This window comes from Ambystoma mexicanum, chromosome 13 (assembly GCF_040938575.1).
Source record: "Ambystoma mexicanum isolate Mex_15411 chromosome 13, UKY_AmexF1_1, whole genome shotgun sequence".
In the NCBI taxonomy this organism is placed as follows: Eukaryota; Metazoa; Chordata; class Amphibia; order Caudata; family Ambystomatidae; genus Ambystoma; species Ambystoma mexicanum.
This window is the reverse complement of record NC_090938.1, coordinates 88,135,152-88,154,997: the sequence shown is the minus strand read 5'-3', so window position 1 is coordinate 88,154,997 and position 19,846 is coordinate 88,135,152. Positions and strand designations below refer to the sequence as shown.

The window sequence follows — 19,846 nt, the reverse complement described above, 5'->3', positions numbered from 1 at the left end:
TCAGCGTGTTTAGTAAGGCTGAGGATCTCTTCTTGCAATCTCTTGGTAGGATCTCTGTTTATTTTCTTATATGAAGAAGTATCGGCTAAAAGACGTAGACATTCCTGGTTCTAGTCTGTGGTGTTCATACAGACAATCCCGCCGCCTTTGTCTGCTGGTTTGATGGTGATGGATAGGTCTTCGTTGAGGTCGATCAGGGCTTTTCTTTCCTCTTTGTTAAGGTTTTCTTGGTAGAAGTTCTTTTTGGTTATGCTTGTGTTCACAGCGGTTGTAACCAGCTTCTCGAAAGTATCAAATTCACTAGGAATAGTGTGTGAAGGTGGTACAAAATTGGACTTTGTTTTCAGTCCTGTTGTATTTTCTTCGCTAGTGGTGGTAGTCTGTGAAAGTGTGTCTTCTGAGTTCTGTTTGTTAGGAAGGTGTATTTCTAAAAAGTATTTGAGTTTTAGAGTGCGGAAGAATCTTCTGAGTTCTGCCTCGGTTCTGAAGGAATCTGCTTTGGTAGCCGGGACGAAAGATAACCCTCTTTGTAGCAATGTTTGTTCTGCGTGGGTCAAAGTTCTAGATGACAGGTTGAAGATGGGTATCGTTGTCATGGTTGGTTGGAGTACCATTGTCTCGTCCTCATGTACTGTCCTGACTGCTGCGGGTGCCTTCTTGGTCGGCCCGTTGTCCTCACCTCTGACAAAAGGGTGTTGTGGAGGACCGGTGGTCCTACCCCTCCCAGGTGGGCTGGGGATGCTGCCACTCGATGAACCCGAGCTTCCGGAAAAATTAACTATGCAATTCCGTTTGTTGAAGTAGTGCTGTTGTTGTTGTTGCAGATCGCTATAGAACGTATCCTTGAGGAAAGGGTATGTTTTTTCTTCCGCATAGTTCGCCAAATCTTTTCTGAATTTTTGTACTTTTCTGTCCACCGTTAGTTGTTTGAATTTGGTGATCTCCTCTTCTAGTTTTTCCAGTTTCTTCTTGGCTTCTATTATGGTTTTGTCGTTATTGAATTTTTCTTCGAGCGTAGCAAGTTCTTCTCCTTGTTTTTTACATTCTTCTGGGGCCATGTCGATAATGAGTATGATCCAGTCACGACTGCATTTTTGCCAACCCCACTGAAGTTGACTTTGAATTTAGGGTTGTCGGTAAATACCCTGGGAATGTTCTTCACTTGAAGTCCTTCTGGTATAATGCCCGCTTTTAGATACTCGAGCATACAGGTGCCGTGCATTTCTGTGCGGATGAGTTTCTTCTTTTTTTGTTGGAGGATGTCAAGGTCATCTTTGTTCGCACCTTGTGCAATCGCACCACCTTCGGCTCCTAAGGATGAGGTGGTGCCCAATAGTTTTTTGAAATATTCGTCTGAGTATGATACAACGTTCACTTTTTCCATTCTATATAGAGTGGCTGTGTAGTGATTTGATGACACACAGCCGGATACTTGTTAGCCCTACAACCATGGGTTGTGCTAATTCAAGAGTATATAAAGGGTGCCTGGAGAAGTCCTGATATGCCCAGGAGGGTACTTGTAGGTAAATAGATAGAAATCAGGGTGAGAGATCCGAGAGCAGCTGTCAAGTTTTTGAAGCTATTTTATTTTGCCTTCAAAAAGATTTTGCACAGATTAGTATTTTTAAACATTTACACAACTTTCGATAAGCACGAAAGGTTAGGTGGACAGATATTTCTTTTTTTGCGAAATACAAATGAGTATCGTCCTCTTTTCTTGCGGAGGAACAATTTTCACAGTGATGCACGAGTATACAGTACAAGTGATTGATGACAGAAGGTGTCAACAGTGTGCAACCCAGGACTGTGATAGGTCCGGGGGTACTAGAACAACAATAGTGAACAAAACACTATTCTACAAACACATATGAACAAAGTTTGTGCCACAGAAAATCGACACGACAGTGTTTCGGCCAAGCTGGGCTGGGATTAAGCCCAAGGTTGTAGTGGCCTTCATCAGGATGGTTTCTTACTACAGGTTCTGTCCGTAAAAGAAATCTGTGGGGGAAGGGGAGAGCTGTCAGGATCTCGAGTAGTTAAGGTTTCATTTACGTATTAATAAATAATGGCTGAATGGTGCCTAAAAATACACTCGGAGTGTATTGCCATAGAACAGCTTACCGTCTGCTGTGGTGCAGCGGGGACGCTGTGCTGGAGTCCTGTTATGGTTGCCGGACTCTTGGAGACATGGGAAGACTCGTATGACTCGGGTCACTCAGGCTATTAATTAATGCCTATGGTCTCTGGGAGCTGTAGAGACAAAGGTAAGTAAACTGTTATCCCCGCATGTGGGGGAGTCAGTGTATTTCAAGCACAACACGAGGCCCATGTACTTCCAGCATGGGATGTGTTGGAGTGGTGAGTGTTGGACCTGGAATGATGAACACCGGTGGTGTGGGTGTCTCGTGAGAGTGGTGTTTGTCAGCAAAACGATCAGGTGATGCCTATCGATTTGGTATCCTGTCGGTGGCAGGAATCAAGTTAAAAACGCCACAGTGAACTATGGGCTGTAAAACCCAGTTTACTGTGATTAAAGGTGATACGAGCCTGCAAGAGGAGATACGATTTTGTGGTGGGTGCAAAGTCCGGAGTACTTGTGCTGGATCAGGGTGGAAGCTGGCTGTAGCCATCGCCGTGTTTTTTTGGTATATAAAGTTTTCCAATCTTTGTGCAAGCATGGTGCTGTCGTGCGCGTTTAAAAGATGTCTACCAGAAGGCTAAAGGTTTCTACAGTGCACGAGTGGGACTATAAAAGGACAGTGAATTAGGTAGGAAATGCTGGAGGTACCTAGGCTGTCTGTTCTGAACTGTCTAAATGAGAGAAAGAGCATAAATTAACAAGGTGACTTACCGAAGCCTGTTGTGGCAATGTCTGCGCTCCTCGCGGTAATGGATGTTACTGAGGAGTGCAGACACCATAGGTTAAAAACAGCCCAGCCGGGCCGGCCAGCCAATGGGGTGCCCAAAGAAGAGTAGGGTAGGGCAAAGATAGGATTTAGTAATGGCCGTGGTTATTGGTGTTCGACATTGGGCCAATAGAGAGGAGGCATGACAAGCAACAGATATGACCTGTATGTGTGAGCTTGCGAGAAGGCATGGAAGGTTCCTGTCATGGATGACTTAAAAAACGGGCTGGACTATTGTGGACTAAGTACAACGGGAGTGCGGCAGGAAGTAATACGGGCCCCACTATTGAAGGGGTCAATAACGTTCCCCCTTAGATTGGGGCAGTTCCTATACCTTCGATTGTCTATGTTGACGAAACAGTCATTATGGACTGGACTCCAATTGGTCTACAGAGATCCTTGAATCCTCTGGCCGTGTATGTGCATGCTGACAATTTAGTTGTGAATAGCACACAGACGAAGAAACCCCTAGTATTGAATGAAATGACCGGGATTCCAACCTCTATATCCAATTAATACATTTGTACAGGAGAATTGAGGAGCCATACATAATCATTGAGATAATGCTCTTCCTATAAATCTCCACCAATCCCTCTATGTTGTTTCCACCCTTATTGCAAATAAATCATCTGATCACAAACTACTTCTTCATTGTCTTCAAAGTCATGTACTCGGCATACTTGTCTAATGACGGGGAGCTATAAAACGGTACTCCTAAGTATATATAGCTGTCTACAACTTCCAGTGTCTCTCCGCTGTGCCACCACATGAATGTGAATGTCGAGGTTTTCTTTTTGCCTATTATCATTACCTTGGTCTTTGTGCTATTCACAACTAAATTGTCAGCATGCACATACACGGCCAGAGGATTCAAGGATCTCTGTAGACCAATTGGAGTCCAGTCCATAATGACTGTTTCGTCAACATAGACAATCGAAGGTATAGGAACTGCCCCAATCTGAGGGGGAACGTTATTGACCCCTTCAATAGTGGGGCCCGCATCTGCAACATACAGATATAAAAAAGGGGGCAATCTGTACCCCTGTTTCAACACTGTATTGGTTGGTATATCTTTTGTGCAGTCACCCAATTGATTCAGCCGGAGAGAGACCGTTATGTCTGTATATAAAGCGCTGATAAAGTAAAGCAAGGAGGGATTGATATTCCAGCAGACTAGTTTAGCCCAAAGCCGGTTGTGACAGAGTTGAAGGCTTTGGAAAAATCTAACAGTCTTCTTTGTATAATGCTGGTAAAAAATGTTGAGCTTACATTTAGCATAGCCAGAAGTCGGTAGTTGTTCATATCGTTTCAACCCCCCCCCCCCTTTTGAATACAGGAATCAGGATGGATTTCAGACAACTTTCAGGGACTGACCCCCTTTTAAGAATATGCCAGAAGAGATTAGACAGTGCCATGGCCCAAAATTCCAGATCAGCCTTGAACCCAAGATTCATAAGCAAATCCGGCCCTGGTGGTCTGGAACCATTAAGAGATTTGATAATAGTACTTATATTATCAGCCTAAAATGCCTGCTCTAACCCCTTGCTATAAACAAATGTGCCTGGCAACTGTCTAATCCCTGGTGTGTTATATAGTTCTAGAATGGCTTTTGTCCAGCTTTCACTATTGATTACATTATTTTCACAGACCTTAGATTCATTGGCAAAGGAGCGAATTAAAGACCAACATTTTCGATCATAATTTTTTCTTAGAAATTGAAAAAGGCCTTTCGAATCAGTGTTATTCATAATCGATATCCATTGAGTTGAAGAAAGCAATCATATATTGTAATATGTCATCAATTATAGGGCAATTTTTATTCTAAATAACTCTCTAAAAATGTTTAGAAGTGTAGTCTTAGAAATAGATCAAGAATGGGTGGATAACAATGAGTTACTGTTACTGATTTGGGGACAGAACACAAGCCTTTAAATCTGTACCTGTTAGCAGCAAGATGGGTATTTGTATGGATTTTGTTATCAAGGTAATCTGATGTTCTGTCAAAATATCACCTAGCAGGACCTTGATCAGAGTGAAAAGGCATTTGCTTTCAAGAGGATTCCCCAAGATGGAAAATGTGTATTTTCTCTTTGTGGCAGAGGAGATTACAGGCACTTTTCTTTTATACTGAACAGGTACGCAGGCCACGGATAATGTGAGTTCCATAATCCCGGTCACACTAGGGAAAATAAATGGCTGAAACTGGTTGAAGGTGGCCCACAGTTGGTTACAAAGTTCACACATTGCCTCGGTGACCAGTTAGATGCCTGTGAGGTATGCACATTCGGGATGACTAGAACTGATAAATGAACTGGGCACTAGTAGGAAGACCCAATAAAAACAATACTCATTTGCCCAATATCCGGAACTTACCATGACCTCTCTGTGGTTTCTGATTGCTGTACTGAAACACAGCAGAACACCTGAACAGTGTGAATCGGTGCAGGTGCTGTTATGCCCAAATGCAACCCTACAGGCTGAAAGTTGCCACTTGAAAAGTACAATTCACAATTGGAGAATTCACAAGGGCAAGAAGAAATTGCAGCCAAAACAACACCTAAAGTATCAAAGTGACACAATAAGGATGATCACACAATGCAGAAAGAACAACACAACAATACGAAAGATCTTCCAAAAAATTGGCACATGCTACAACTGGAACCAGACCTAAAGAATTGCATAACAGACAAACCAGACATAATTTACATCAAGGCTCCTACTCTATGCACTGAACTAAGCCCGAGCTACATGGACAAAGCCAGACACGAACACCAGACAAACATTATGACTGGCAAGCCAATCAAGGGATTTTATAAATGTACAAACTGTAGCATGTGTAAATATGCCATTAATAATATTCACAATTACAAAACAGCTAAAATAAGGGATGCCAAAATCAATGTGTTTATTGAGCACCAATTAATTCAAACTATAGTATATCTCAACTACCAGGACTAAGAATGAATTAAACAAGATATCGAACAAGGGTCTTCATTATGAGCAACCACTGAAAACCATGACCACCAAGATAAATGAATAGGCAATATTGAATTGCCTAACCAATAGATTCTGACTGACACACTCTTACCTAACAATCATAAGGTAAACAATGTTAAATTTGTTTTAAATCAAAACCATGACACAATTTCATGTGACTGAAAATTTGCACTCGAAACCCATACTTCCATTTTCCCCCTTGAACCACCATAGAAACACAGGATACTCGTCCAATCAGCATCCCAGACTGCTAAATCAGAGGGAGAAATGTATACCTTACATGAGTGCTGTTCAGATAAAACAGACAATGGGACTCATTACGAGTTAGGAGGTAAGAGAAAAATGATGCCGGTAAAGGAGTACCGGCATCGCTTACCGCTCCGGTCCATTACGACCCGCCAACCCGGTATTAGTGGTACTGTAAATAACGGTGCCTCTAATAGCGCCATGGGTGCGGGCACGCGACCCTACATGCCGGCAATAGCGGCATGACGTAAACAGGAGTTGAACACAAGTAATGAGAACATGCTAATAACGGCCTACAGAAGACCGAAAAGTACCTTACCGGCATGGAGCAAATACCGGCATCGCGGACCACCCTTAAACGGCCATGTGCAGTGTTTCCAACTGCCACAGGTGCACACAATCATCACAGGCGGAGGCAATATAGACTGGGCCAGCACTAAAGGAGCACACCCCACCCCTTCCCACACCCAGTCACACACAAAAATGATTCCAATATTAGTAGCTATGCTGGGGCTGGAGGACATGATTGCAGTGGAACTTCAGCAACAACAACAACAGGCAGCACAGAGGAGATGCAGGAGGAGAAGGAGGGTGAGGCAGGCACAGCCTGCAGCACCATTGCAGGCAGTTGCACCACACAGGCAGCCCCCAATCCCTCGAATCAGAGCCAATCCATTCAGCCTAACCCCTGAGCAGATCCACACACTGTACCGTCTGAACCGGGACACCATCACCACCATTGTGGACATGATACATAACGACATTGCCAGCCTCATAGACATCCGTACCACCATCCCGCCTCTACTGAAGGTGGTGTCTGTGCTACACTTCCTGGCCACAGGCACCTACCAGCACACAGTAGGGCAGATGCATGGCATATCACAACCATTATTCTCACGTATGCTGAACCAAGTGCTCGATGCCCTCCTGAAGCACACAGGCGACCATATTTTCCTACCACGGACAGCCCAGGAGATCTCCAACACCAAAGTTGGCTTCCATTTTATTTTTATTTTTATTTTTTTGCATTTGGTTATACAATTGACAACCTTTAATCAAGTATACACGATAAAAAAAAGGAATAAAAAAGTCAATTGACGTAAGTTTCATTTGGCGTTCAGAATCAAGGTCACAGTTCTTCAAATGTTGATAGCTGCTTCTGGACGGCAATAGAGAATTTTACTACGGCCAAGGATATTGATGTTTTTTCACCAGATTGTAACATTTTCCACCATAGCTCCCTTGATTTGTATCCATATTTGAGATTATCGGGTTCATGAAAATGTTCCTTTGTGATTGTGAAGTTGGCTTCCATTCACTGGCAGGCATCCCTGATTGCATTGGGGCCATCGACTGCACCCATGTGTAATTGGTGGTCCCACATGCCATGGAGGCAGTGTACCGCAACCGTAGGTTATACCACTCCATCAACCTGCCAATGGTATGTGACTCAAACAAGATCATCACACATTGTTGTGCCCGATTTCCCGGATCAACCCATGATTCAATGGTCATGCGGAACTCCACGATACCACGCTACATGGAGCGACACGCAGGGCACAGATCCTGGCTACTCGGTGAGTTGCATGTCAGGGTCGTGGCAGCGCGATGTGGGGAGGTAATTGGGGGGGAGATGCATACTTCACCTGGGTGAGATTGGGTGTGGGGAGAGATGCATACTTCACCTGGCTGAGATGGGGGGGGGGAGAGATGCATACTTCATCTGGCTGAGATGGGAGGGGGAGATGCATACTTCACCTGGCTGAGATGGGGGGGAGTGATGCATACTTCACCTGGCTGAGATGAGGGGGGAGAGATGCATACTTCACCTGGCTGAGATAGGGGGGGGGTATATACTTCACCTGGCTGAGATGGGGGGGATGCATACTTCACCTGGCTGAGATGGGGGGGAGAGATGCATACTTCACCTGGCTGAGATGGGGGGAGAGATGCATACTTCACCTGGCTGAGATGGGGGAGTGATGCATACTTCACCTGACTGAGATGAGGGGGGGGGATGCATACTTCACCTGGCTGAGATGGGTGGGGGAGATGCATACTTCAACTGGCTGAGATGGGGGGGGAGAGATGCATACTTCACCTGGCTGAGATGGGGGAGAGATGCATACTTCACCTGGCTGAGAAGGGGGGGAGTGATGCATACTTCACCTGGCTGAGATGAGGGGGGGATACATGCTTCACCTGGCTGAGATGGGGGGGGGAGATGCATACTTCACCTGGCTCAGATGGGGGGGGATGCATACTTCAACTGGCTGAGATGGGGGGGAGTGTTGCATACTTCACCTGGCTGAGATGAGGGGGGGGAGAGATGCATACTTCACCTGGCTGAGATGGGGGGGTGATGCATACTTCACCTGGCTGAGATGGGGGGGAGAGATGCATACTTCACCTGGCTGAGATGGGGGGAGATGCATACTTCACCTGGCTGAGATGGGGAGGGATGCATACTTCACCTGGCTGAGATGGGGGGGAGAGATGCATACTTACCTGGCTGAGAGTACCTGAGAGGATGGACCATGTTCATACCCCAAATCAGGCCAGACCTGACCTGACCCATGACCCCAAAATGCAAGACGTAAGCTGCCCTACCATGAAAATGATGCAGTGCTACAACCACTCCATAGCCATCAACATGTACACTGCACATAATCAGACCGCAGCACCCGCAACACAATGCAGCAACAAGCATTTTGTATGGCCAATGCACAGCACCGAATACCATCATCAAAAAGGACAGCTGTCCATTACTGCGTACAAAGGAGTCACATGAGGGCAAAATACATGAACACACCCCCACACCAACACAGAGGTCCACCAAAACAGCATGTCAACATCTCTCGTGCAAAGTGAGATCATCATGAGTCTGCCATCAACGGTGACAGGATGAAAGCATACAATTGACTAGACAGCACCCAGATCATGGGAACAACCGGCGTGGACTACCACAGTGCATGAGCACTCATAAGGAATAGGACACCTCTGCGCCCACTAGACAATGCCACGCACGCCTGTCGATCAGATGAATTCACACATTGCAGTTACATCATGTGGCTCTATTCATGCAAGGATATGTGGGTGCAAAAAGGAAATAAATGCATGCTATGGTGTCATTGATACAGGTCCCATATGATGTGATCACATACACATAACCATTGTTGCACACATGCAGGTGATGCAGGCTATCCCTTGAAGAGGTGGCTCCTTACCCCAGCCCGGAACCCGCAGAACAGGCACGAAGAGGACTACAATTGTGCGCATACACCTACCCGTGTGGTGATTGAGCAGACATTTGCCATTTTGAAGGCACGGTTTCGCAGCCTCAGCAGGTCTGGTGGGGCACTCCTGTACGGGCATGAGAAGGTGGGCAAGATCGTCATGGCATGTGTCATGCTACACAATATGTGCATCAGACGGAATGTGCCTCAGCCCCCTGACGCTGAACTGCAACCACCTGATGATGGGGATGAGGAGGGTGAAGATGGGGCTGCGCTTCAGGGAGGTAGCGATGCACAGGAAGGATGTGCCGTGCGCCAGACTTTGATTAAACTATGTTTCTAGCACACATGGATGTGGAGTGTGCCATGGAGGTGGTACTCAGGGCACTGGGTGTGTCAGGGACATGGACACTGTAGACTGTTCACCAATAAAGCACATGTACACAATAAGCAATGTCCACTCATGTGAATTCTGATTTCACAACAGGTGTATTGAAGAAATATAACATATTAAGTGCACAAGCCCTCCACCCCACACACCCTCTCCCCCCTCCCAATCCCCCCTCAACTTCCCCACACACCATCTCCCCCTCCCCCACCCCCTCTCAACTTCCCCACACACCCTCTCCCCCTTCCCCCTCCCCCCTCAACTTCCCCACACACCCTCTCTCTCCTCCCCCTCCCCCCTCAAATTCCCCACACACCCTCTCCCCCTACCCCCGCATCTTCCCCACACATGGTGTGCACTCGCATGCACCATGAGTCTACATGAGTTCCGAATGGCAGGCTGCACCTACACCCCTTGTCCTCTTCCAGCATCAGGTGGACCCCTGTCTGACCTGCGCAGGTTCCGCCCAGACCTACGTAGGGGGCTGGTCTGAGTGGAGCTGGCATTTGAGGATGTGCCAGGTTGTTCTACCACCTGTGCGGGACGCAGGGCCTCCAATGCTGCCACCATGTGGGTGAGGACCTGCCTCACAGCCGCCAATTCACTACATATGTCGTTGGAGGTGGACTCAATGGCAGCTTTGAGGGATGCTGATTCCCTGATTTCCTCCCTGGCCTGGCTGCATTCGGTGATGTGCTGGGTCACCAGCCCTGTCAGCTCCTCCTGGCACTGTTGGATTGCCCTGATCCCTTATTGCCTGTTATGGACACTGGTGGATGTAGAAGGTGCAAGCGACATGGTTGGTGCTTCATACATCTCATGGCTGCTGTTATTGTGTATGCTGGGTGGGGAGAGGTGGGGTGACTGCAGGGGGCCTATAGTGGTAGGTGTGCCAGGTGTCAGACTAGGTGCCTCATCATCTGACACGGCTGCTGTGGCAGCTGCCTCTCCGACAGTACTGCTGACAGTGGATACAGTGCCTTTAGCCACTCGCTCCTGTGTGGAGGTGGGTGGTGTGGGTGCTGTGGTGGTGGCCCTAATGCACATAGTTGCTGTAGGTTCTTGGGTTGTGTTGGGCTTGCGCGGTAGTCCAGGTTGCCCTCTTCCCCTTGATGTTGAGGGCCGGTTTGCTCCCTCGATACCTCTGGACTTCTTGAGTGGTGTCGCAGCCTCCTCCCTGGGTTCCTGATCATTGCTGTCTGATTGCCTGCCTGTGGGGAACCAAGAGAGGGAGAGCATTAGTGATAGGTCTACGTGCATCAGGCATGCATTGGGGTAGCTGCATATCTATGGAATGGCAGGTATTTTGCGTTGGAGTAGTGACATACAGGTTGCTTGCCTTTTGGGTGGGTCATGCAGGGATACGTCTGTGCAGAAACATATATGGGGTGCATCATGCATGTGGACAAGATGGTGCTGTGCACTGACTGTAGGCAGTGTGGGATACATGTGTCTGGTGGACCCTGCTTTGCATCATTACACTGTCAGTTCAGGGGGACATCATCATGTTTTTCATTACAGTGGTTTATTTGGGACACCTACCTGCATCAGCCGAAGATGGGGCTCCACGCTCCATATCCCCACTCCCCTCTCGATAGCTTCCATTCTGATGGTGCTCGCACAGGTCTCCTCCCAGCGAGTCATCTTTATGGGTGAGCTGGCACCACCACCTGTTGCCATCCCCTGGCTACGGTTTGCAGAGATGATGTTACGGACGCGTAAACGCAGGTCATCCCAGCGCTTCCGGACATCTTTAACTGTGCGCGGGGTGGTGCCAACGGCACTCACTTTACGCGCCACCTCCGCCCAGATCTCTTTTTTTCGCATCAGTGAAGGTTGGCGCATTTCATTGGAGAAGACAACATCCCCATTTTCTGCCAAGGTGTCTGCTAGCATGTTGAGCTCTTCTTCTGAGAAGCGCTCCTTGCGCAGGCACGCAGCACCTTTTTTAAGTGCCTTGGGCATTCTGATATGCTTCAGGTATATATTGGGACAGCTGTGGTGGTAATGTGGGTCCTGGGTACAGAGGATGGCAATGGATTGTGTTTTTAAAGATGGCCGCTGTGCTCTTTCCCGTTCCTGTGCAAGGACGCTACTTCCGGTTCCGCCTAATAGCGGTCACCGCTGATAGCGGTAACCGCTAATGCCGGAGCCAAGGATGGCGGTGGTGATATCTGCGCTTCACACGATGCCGGTAAGGGTGATTTTTGGGTCTTTAGCGGCATGGCGGTAAGGTCGTTACCGGCATGGCGTAAAGCTTGTGCCCACGTAGTCGTAATATCCCTCTAATAGCGGCCTCGAAGCTACACGGACACAGTATTTGCTCCATGCCGTTAAGGTTTGGTACTTACATGTTTTAAAAGAACAATATCTAATATTTGAATGAATTATTATACTTGTGCCGTGAAAAAGCCTGAGCAGGGGCGAAATGCATGCACGTGCCTCCAGGCGGAGTTTGTTGGCACTGCTGTACAGCACTACGGTACAAACACTGATGTTTGGAACAATTTTATGAATAAATATGAATAAATTACAATACTTTCTGAATAAACAGGACCTTCTTTAGTTTGTTTATCAGACAGTTCTAATATAATTACCACTAAGAGCACACAGGCTGACGTAGAACAGAAGCCTTATACTGACGCACTTATTGACTGGTTGGTGAATACCAGTCTCTATGCAGCCGTGCAGCTACTGGCCCTCGCCTACCTAATCAACGTACTCAGAAATCAGCAATATATGGGGAGAGCGCACTAAACTAATTTACTCACCCACGTACAAAGGACTTAGGTATATGTTGTCACTCCTTATCTTTCCTGTTGCAGAGCACTCTGGTCCTGCCCTCATGCATAACAGAAGATTGTTGGTGGGTACCCAGTATTGGTTCATTAAGGAGGGCTTAGCCTGCACCAATCACTGGGGCCCATTTGGCTTTAAAAGAGGGGTGAACCCCTCACTTGGCAGATCATCCAATGACTTTGAAAGGAGGAAGAAGAAGGACTTATTTGGGCCCGGGCTGAAGGTACAGTCTACCTTACATCTTCCGCCAGTGAAGGAAGGCCAGGAGTTCCAAGAGGGAAGCAATATTCCTCCCCTAAACATCTCCATGGGAACCGAGGTAGATACAAGACTCAGAGGACCCATCCATCAACTCCAGAGGGCTCTGCTAGGTCCTGCCAGCAAGGTTCCTAGGTGTGAAGTGCCAGAGAGTATCTGAACAAAAGACAAGGCAGTTGCCTGCAACACTCTCCTAGGCTTTGGGCTGACCGCCTTGAAAGGACGACACAAGCCCTGCGAAGAAGGAAGGTGGAGTGCCACACAAGAATTAACCAGCGTCCATCTTTTAAGGACATTTTCGAGAAAGTCGAGTCCTTGAACCGCATACGACTGCAACGCTGACTGTTGTCACGCCACACTCACCAGAGTCATCTGAGATGCATTGACCATCGCGCCAGATATGCCAACCAGCACAGAGACAACAATTCTTGGCACCGAGCTGCTGCCCTGGCCAGCCTGAAGCCATACATCCAGCCTCGCTTGCAAACTGCCTGCCGTCTGATAAAGCAGCTGTCTCCTGACACTACCCCTGTCTCAGGAGCTGCAACGCGCCCTGAAAGCACATCAACGCTGTTAAGCACCAAGAACTTCTTCAGCACCAGATACATTGTGGTTCTGCGCCCCTGGTCCTTCTCCAAATTCCCCTAGAGACAGTTAGGACCCGTGGTGCACAAACCAAATAACTTTGAACAGTAAGACTGATTACTTTACCAACTACCCTCCTGTCAGTATCCAGAGTGCATCCCTTTCCTTCATGAACGGGATGGGTGGGTTGCAATTTGCAGTGTGCTAGAACTGTCTGTTGTAGTAATAATAAAGTAGATATTTTTATACAACCTTAATTGGAGAATCCCTTTTATAATTGGGTAATAATTGTATTTTTTCGCTGTGTTGCAACTAACCAACACCAACAATCCACAACCTTTCAGAGATAAGCCTTCCATTCCATCCATGTTACCAACAATTGGACGAGGAGGTCTTCTGATTCAATTGTATTCCAATCTGTTCAGATCCCTTCTGGTGTACTAGAGGTCTGGGGCAGATTGATGGTTTACAAACTAATATTCATTCCTGGACCACTGGTGCCCCGGAAGTTGATTTGTCACAATGGTATAACAAAACCCTTGAAAAACCTTTAGTTAAGGGACAATTAAGGTAATCAGATTTAATGCAACAAAACTCTTGAAATTGAGTGGATGTTGGAAGTGATGATCATCTTAACTCAGCGCCCCACCTGTGGCAAAGCCCATGAACACGTACATGACAGATGGGATTAACAATGACATACCAAATTAGAAACTGCCAAGATAGCTCATAGGGTTAGTGCTCTCTGCTGTGATCTGTGTGCGATTAGCAGCTCACAAGTTCGAATCCCAGCACAGCAAATTCAGCCTTTCACCCTTCCAAGGTCAAAAAATGAGTGCCAACTCCAGTTGGGTGATATATAAATAACACATCATTAGATCCTAGCGGTCATCAACAGAGAGAAATGGTGAGTTAAGATCATCACTTTCCAACTGACCTGAATTTCAAGGATTTTGTCACGCTAAATCTGATCACTGTAACTGACCCTTAACTGAAGTTTTTTATTGAATGTATATATTCAGTGAAAAAAACTTTTTGTTCAAGCACATTTAAGGTGAAACAATCTGATGATACAAAGCCCTTGAAATTCAGTGAAAAATAACTTTAGTTGAACTGACCTTAAGGTGCCAACCTAATGCCACAAAAGCCCTAAAACTCGTCAGGTGTTGGAAGCTACACCACCTTAACTGTAAGGCCCCGATTGTGCAGCCCTAAGCACACTGATGCCATCACAAAGGACATCACCGATGACATCAAATATTCTACAACAAAATTTAGCCCATCCATATTTACAACTTTCCAGTTTGTGCCGATGAAAGAACATAGAAGCAGGCAAACTCACCATCTTGAGTGATTTCAGCAAATTACTCGGCCTGATCTGATGCAGGTTCCCTATGAGGGGAAGAGGAGCTGGTCCTGGAGGCAGGCAACAGCTTTCACGGTGAATGCTTGCACCATTGTGTGTCCAGGCCCACAGAATGAGTAGGCAGAAAATTAAGAGAAGAAGGTATACAGTCAAATTTGCACCAAGAAGTATTGTCGCATGCTGGAGCATTCTGTGCGCTTTCCTTGATCTGAATAAAATCTGTCACGGGTGTGTCAGGCTGTTTGTAGTACCCAAGCTGCTCGGAACACACCTGCTGATGCAATTTATTGGGGAGGTGTTTGATCTGAGCTGCCTGTGAGGAATCTTGCCAAAGGCTAAGAAACAATCTATCTCTGCCACAGAGAGGTTTTTGGTGTTGCTAGTGCCACCTAATGCCAAAACATTGGTACTGTAAGAGAGAAAGGGGAGAAAAAGGGGAGTTCGGGAACAGTCTCGCGTTGGCATGCCAATGGTTAGGGGATGAAATGGCCAAAGCACCGGCCAGGCATTCATTTGTTTCCAGGAGGGCTGGGCATCCGCTATTTCATACCATAAGTGTGGATGTTGTTGATATTCACACTAAAGGAGAAACATCAGTCTTGTTTTCTCTCTCTGCTGGAACCGATACTGGTTGGCCTATCTGTACACCATCAAATGGCTCTCCTCCCTTGTTCACTGCTTTACTGTATGCTTGCTAGGTTCATGCTTAATAACACTCTATATAAACCTGCATACAATTAAACCTTTCTCATATACTCGGTTAAAGCATTATGCCCCACTTGTAAGACCCTCAATACGAGGGACTTGTTATGTGCGATAAAAAGCAATGGGTCCTTTTGCTTGATATGAAACAAGTCTACTTTACCCAGGCACCCCTTCATGATGTAATTGTTAGGCCGAATTATATGCAGTACCCTTTGGGAACACCACACACAATTAAGACTACAAGTGGCAGCACAAATTCACCTTTGATACAAGCCTGTACTACACAGTAAAAGTGGTAGTGTTGGCTGAGCAGCCAGACTTATCTCAAGAGCAAGTGAGCAGTATCAATAGTTACACAAAGGACAGCAATTACTATGGTTCAACAAACACTGAGTCAAGGTTTCTGAGTAAAAGAATATACATTTATTTTCACATCGTTGTATAACATTTCACTAAATTAAAGCAGTTCAAAACATCACACTCTTAATACACCCCACCACTCCCAATAGTTTCCAGACAAGTTAAGCTCACAAAATGAAGTGGGAGCAAAATGGCACTCTAGTAAAAAAGGGGGGGAAAGACAAAGTTAGGCAGAATTTGAGCGGTACCAACAGGTAAGTAAGCAGGGCAATCTAGAAAGAGGAACTACAGTAATGGAATCAAATCAAATAGGTTGAGGGCCAAAGTCAATTGGACAAAAGTCTTTTCCTCAAGATCACACAGTTCAAGGTAGTTTGTGGTTAAGTCTTTTCCAAGAGTTCCGGACGAAGTTGGTCAGCAGAAAAGTTAGTTTAAAGAGCAGAGAATGAAAAGCCATCGGATTGGTGAAAGGTTTCACACACCTTCAACGCAGCTGGACGAAACAAACAACCGGATTTAAACAGTACCTTTAAATGGAGAAGAAGTTGTAGCTGAGGCGGACGTTCCCAGCAGTTCCTGCAGGCTCACGGTTCCTGAAGCAACTGTCGGACTGAAATTAAGTAGGAAGACTGGAGGGTCCTGCACTGCCCAGGGAAGAAACCAGCAGCAGAGCAAAGCAACAAATAAAATGTGTGCTCCTTAAAACCCAAGCAGGGTCTGACCTTCCTAGCTATCCGGCCAACTGTAGCTCTGTACAGTGAATTCGACCAGAGGAGGGAATGCTGGCTTGTAGTTTGGGTGAACTGGTTGGCCCCACCAGCTCCGGGGAAGAAGATTCCGGGAGAATCTTCTCTGTCGTTGGAGTTCGAGGATTCTGACCTGCAGCAGGGCTTCACCGGGCGGTTCAGTCGTGGTAGGGGTCCTCTTCCGTCAGCTCCTCATCAGTTCTTTCGTTCCAGTGGCGACTCTGCCTTTCCAGACCCAGAGACCTGCTTTTTATGCAGTTTTACCCCATTCACACAGCCTGGCTGTCAATCACACAGCAGGGTGGCTGTCCTGGCCGGACAGTCACCTAGCCAATCAAACAGGAGTGCGACTTGGGTTACCAAGGGAACCCATGGCAGGGGTCCTAAAACCCCTCCCTCACATCTTGCCTACCCAGACTTACAGGCGCCTAAGGAGGACTTCTGTGTAGAAGCCTGTGAAGAGACGTTGAACAAAGGAACCAAACCTGGTTTGGCGTGCAGAGAAAAACACGAGAAAGACATTTTCAAAAAGAAATGGCGAATAAACCCAGCCAGAGATAGCCTAAAACAATACCAGGGTTATTTAAGATAACTGCGGATGGAAAAATAGGAGAGATACCACTGCCACCAGCCAAGTCTTAACGAAAAGGGAGCAAAACAGTGCTCCAAGAGAAACAGACAAAAAGGGAAAAGTATTAACCCTTTCCAGTACTCCATGTAAGATGGTTTGTACTGGGTCTGTAGATTTAAAAAGACTAATAAAGTCAATGGCAACTTTACATGATCTGGGAGACAGTAGTCAGTCCCAGAAAATGGAGTCTGAGTTGGGAAGCCTAAAAGACAACCCTGTGTCACTGCACTGAGGGTGCTGTGTAACACACAGTAAAAAGATGATGCCTCGGAGTAGGTGAGACGCCACAGTCTATGAACACAAAAATGTTAAACACACACAGCAAAACACATGTAAAAGTGGGAAAAAAGGGCTCACACTCTTACCAGGTGAAAAAAATAATTCTAGAAATCCAGCAAAGCTGCTGAGGGGCTCAGTAGGTAAGGGAAATTAGCTATTCCTGAGAATTCTCCCAAACAGTAATGAATACAAAAGTGGAGAGGAGGGCAAGAGTAACAGCAGGAGTTGTACAATACAGGCATTTCATGTTTACATTCACTTCTCTCTATAACTGTCAGGACTTTAAGTGTGCTGGGGGTAGCCGAGGTTCGGCCCCAGCAGTCTCCAAAAACTTGAATTGAGCCGGGACCCTGGAGGGGTGCTTTACTTGCACCCACCACCGGCCCATTTTTTATTTTTTATTTCCCTGCTCCAGTGCCTGCTGCAGTGCCCATGACAAGCCAGATTTAAATCCACTGTGCTATTTGGTCAGTGCTGGTCTTCATTTGTTTCATTCAATAGACTGCTTGACACATAAGGTAAGCAGTCTATTGAATAAAAGAAAAGAAATCCAGCACCTACTAAAAAGCTTGTTAATATAAATGCCCTTTAATTTAATTACTGTTTATACCCGAACTATGTGCAAAATGCATGAAGATGATAAAAGGCAAGACACTTTTCTAAATAATATGGGGGAAACAACCTTAATATTTAATTACTAGCCTATATACCAGGCGTTACTATTTGTTAGAAATACCTTAAGGTAGCTGTACGCTTTTCTCAAAGGCTACACAAGAAAGGTGAAAAGAAAAAATCACAACATTGTTCGATTATTTAATATTTTCAAAATGTTTCCTTGTAAAGACTACCCAACACAAGTGTGTTGTTCTTCTTAAAAACGAATTCTGAAACGTGCAGCTGTATGTGAGAACGAGATGGATTAGATATACAACTGATTTGGGGAACCCACTCTAGAACATGCAACTTGTAACTGACTTGTAACTGACCGTGGCAGAAACATGGAGATTCCAAGTTGATACCAGTGCACTTGGTCGACTGGCCCAGTGTCTTATTAATCGTGATACCGACTGCCAGCCTGACGGGAAACTGTAGGTGCTTGAAACTGAACAGCATGTCTGTCGGAATCAGTGGAATGTGGGGAATGGAGGGGATGAATACATCTCCTCATTTTCTCTTCCTGATCAACACTGTTGCTTCAATTATGTTGGGCAGCAATTATTTCAGCACACACATGTCGCACCTCTTCATATATCAAACATTTGGAAACGTCTGGAATGCTACCTGCCTACACCTTCGCCTTGAAGGTCCATTCTCCTCCCATACGCCTTGCCTTTGCCTCCTATACATCTTCGCCTCCCATACGCCTTTGCGTTTTTGCGTCTCGTACGCCTTTGCCACCCATGTGCCAGCGCTTTGCAAAACCACAAGTAAACAATTTTTGACTTATATATATATATATATATATATATATATATATATATATATATATATATATATATATATATATATATATATATATATATATATATATATGGTGTTTTATTGTGCTAAGCAAGATCATGTCTGCTCACATCCGAGCACTTTGTAGTAGTACAATGAGGTTCGTCACTCTGAAAATCAGCTCCATTTAGCAGTCTGGTCATACTGTTTATGGGGTGGGGTGGGAAATGAGTGCAATACATCCTATTGTGTTGTTATCAGACTCTTAACTTTTATGAACCGAGCCGTTCTATTGTATACATTTCCTCTTGCAATTGAAAGATACACATGGAAAAAAACATAAGCAGAGAAAACATTGAGTTCTTTGATCCGTCAAACTCTTTGCTCAGAAGCTACTGCTGCATGAAGTCGGATGATCTCCACCTACACAAGGGCCTCCTGTGGAGATGATAGCTACATGGGCTTTAATTCATGGAGAACAATCCAAAAGACACACTCAGCAAAACTAAGCATAAGCAAAAGACGCACAAATATGAAAGCAAAGCTAAAACAAAGTAGAGGAAAATCTTATACTGCAAGCCCTCTTAAATAATACTGGCTGACAATATCCTCCCCAGAAAACAGCGGTATCTAAATAGTTATTGTCCAAACTGGAGACTAAGGATCATTAAGGAAGTCTCCGCTCAGTTGCGACCTCCACTTTGTCGGTCATCAACACCAGAATCTGCAGTTTAAGAAACTAATTTCTGTTGTCATTCATTCTTTTATTGGTGTGCAAATGATCTCTATCAGTTTCAGTTGTGTTTTTGAAATTTGCACAGTTGGGTTTCCTTTTTTGGGTCAACTGGTCTTCCACAATGCAGATTTTTGTAAAAGGGTTTTATGTGGCAAGTAGTTTATTGAA

The 19,846-nt window shown here is 45.7% G+C and overlaps 1 protein-coding gene across 1 annotated transcript in view; it reads right to left on the bottom strand.

Moving 5' to 3' along the window:
* The window catches only part of LOC138520260 (cytochrome P450 2G1-like), a 359,513-nt gene extending 344,543 nt beyond the window's left edge, over positions 1 to 14,970 (bottom strand). The window contains exon 1 of the mRNA XM_069632721.1: positions 14,758 to 14,970. Coding sequence (XP_069488822.1) covers positions 14,758 to 14,970 — 213 coding nt within the window. The remainder of the gene's footprint in view (positions 1 to 14,757) is intronic.
* Positions 14,971 to 19,846: the final 4,876 nt, after the last annotated feature.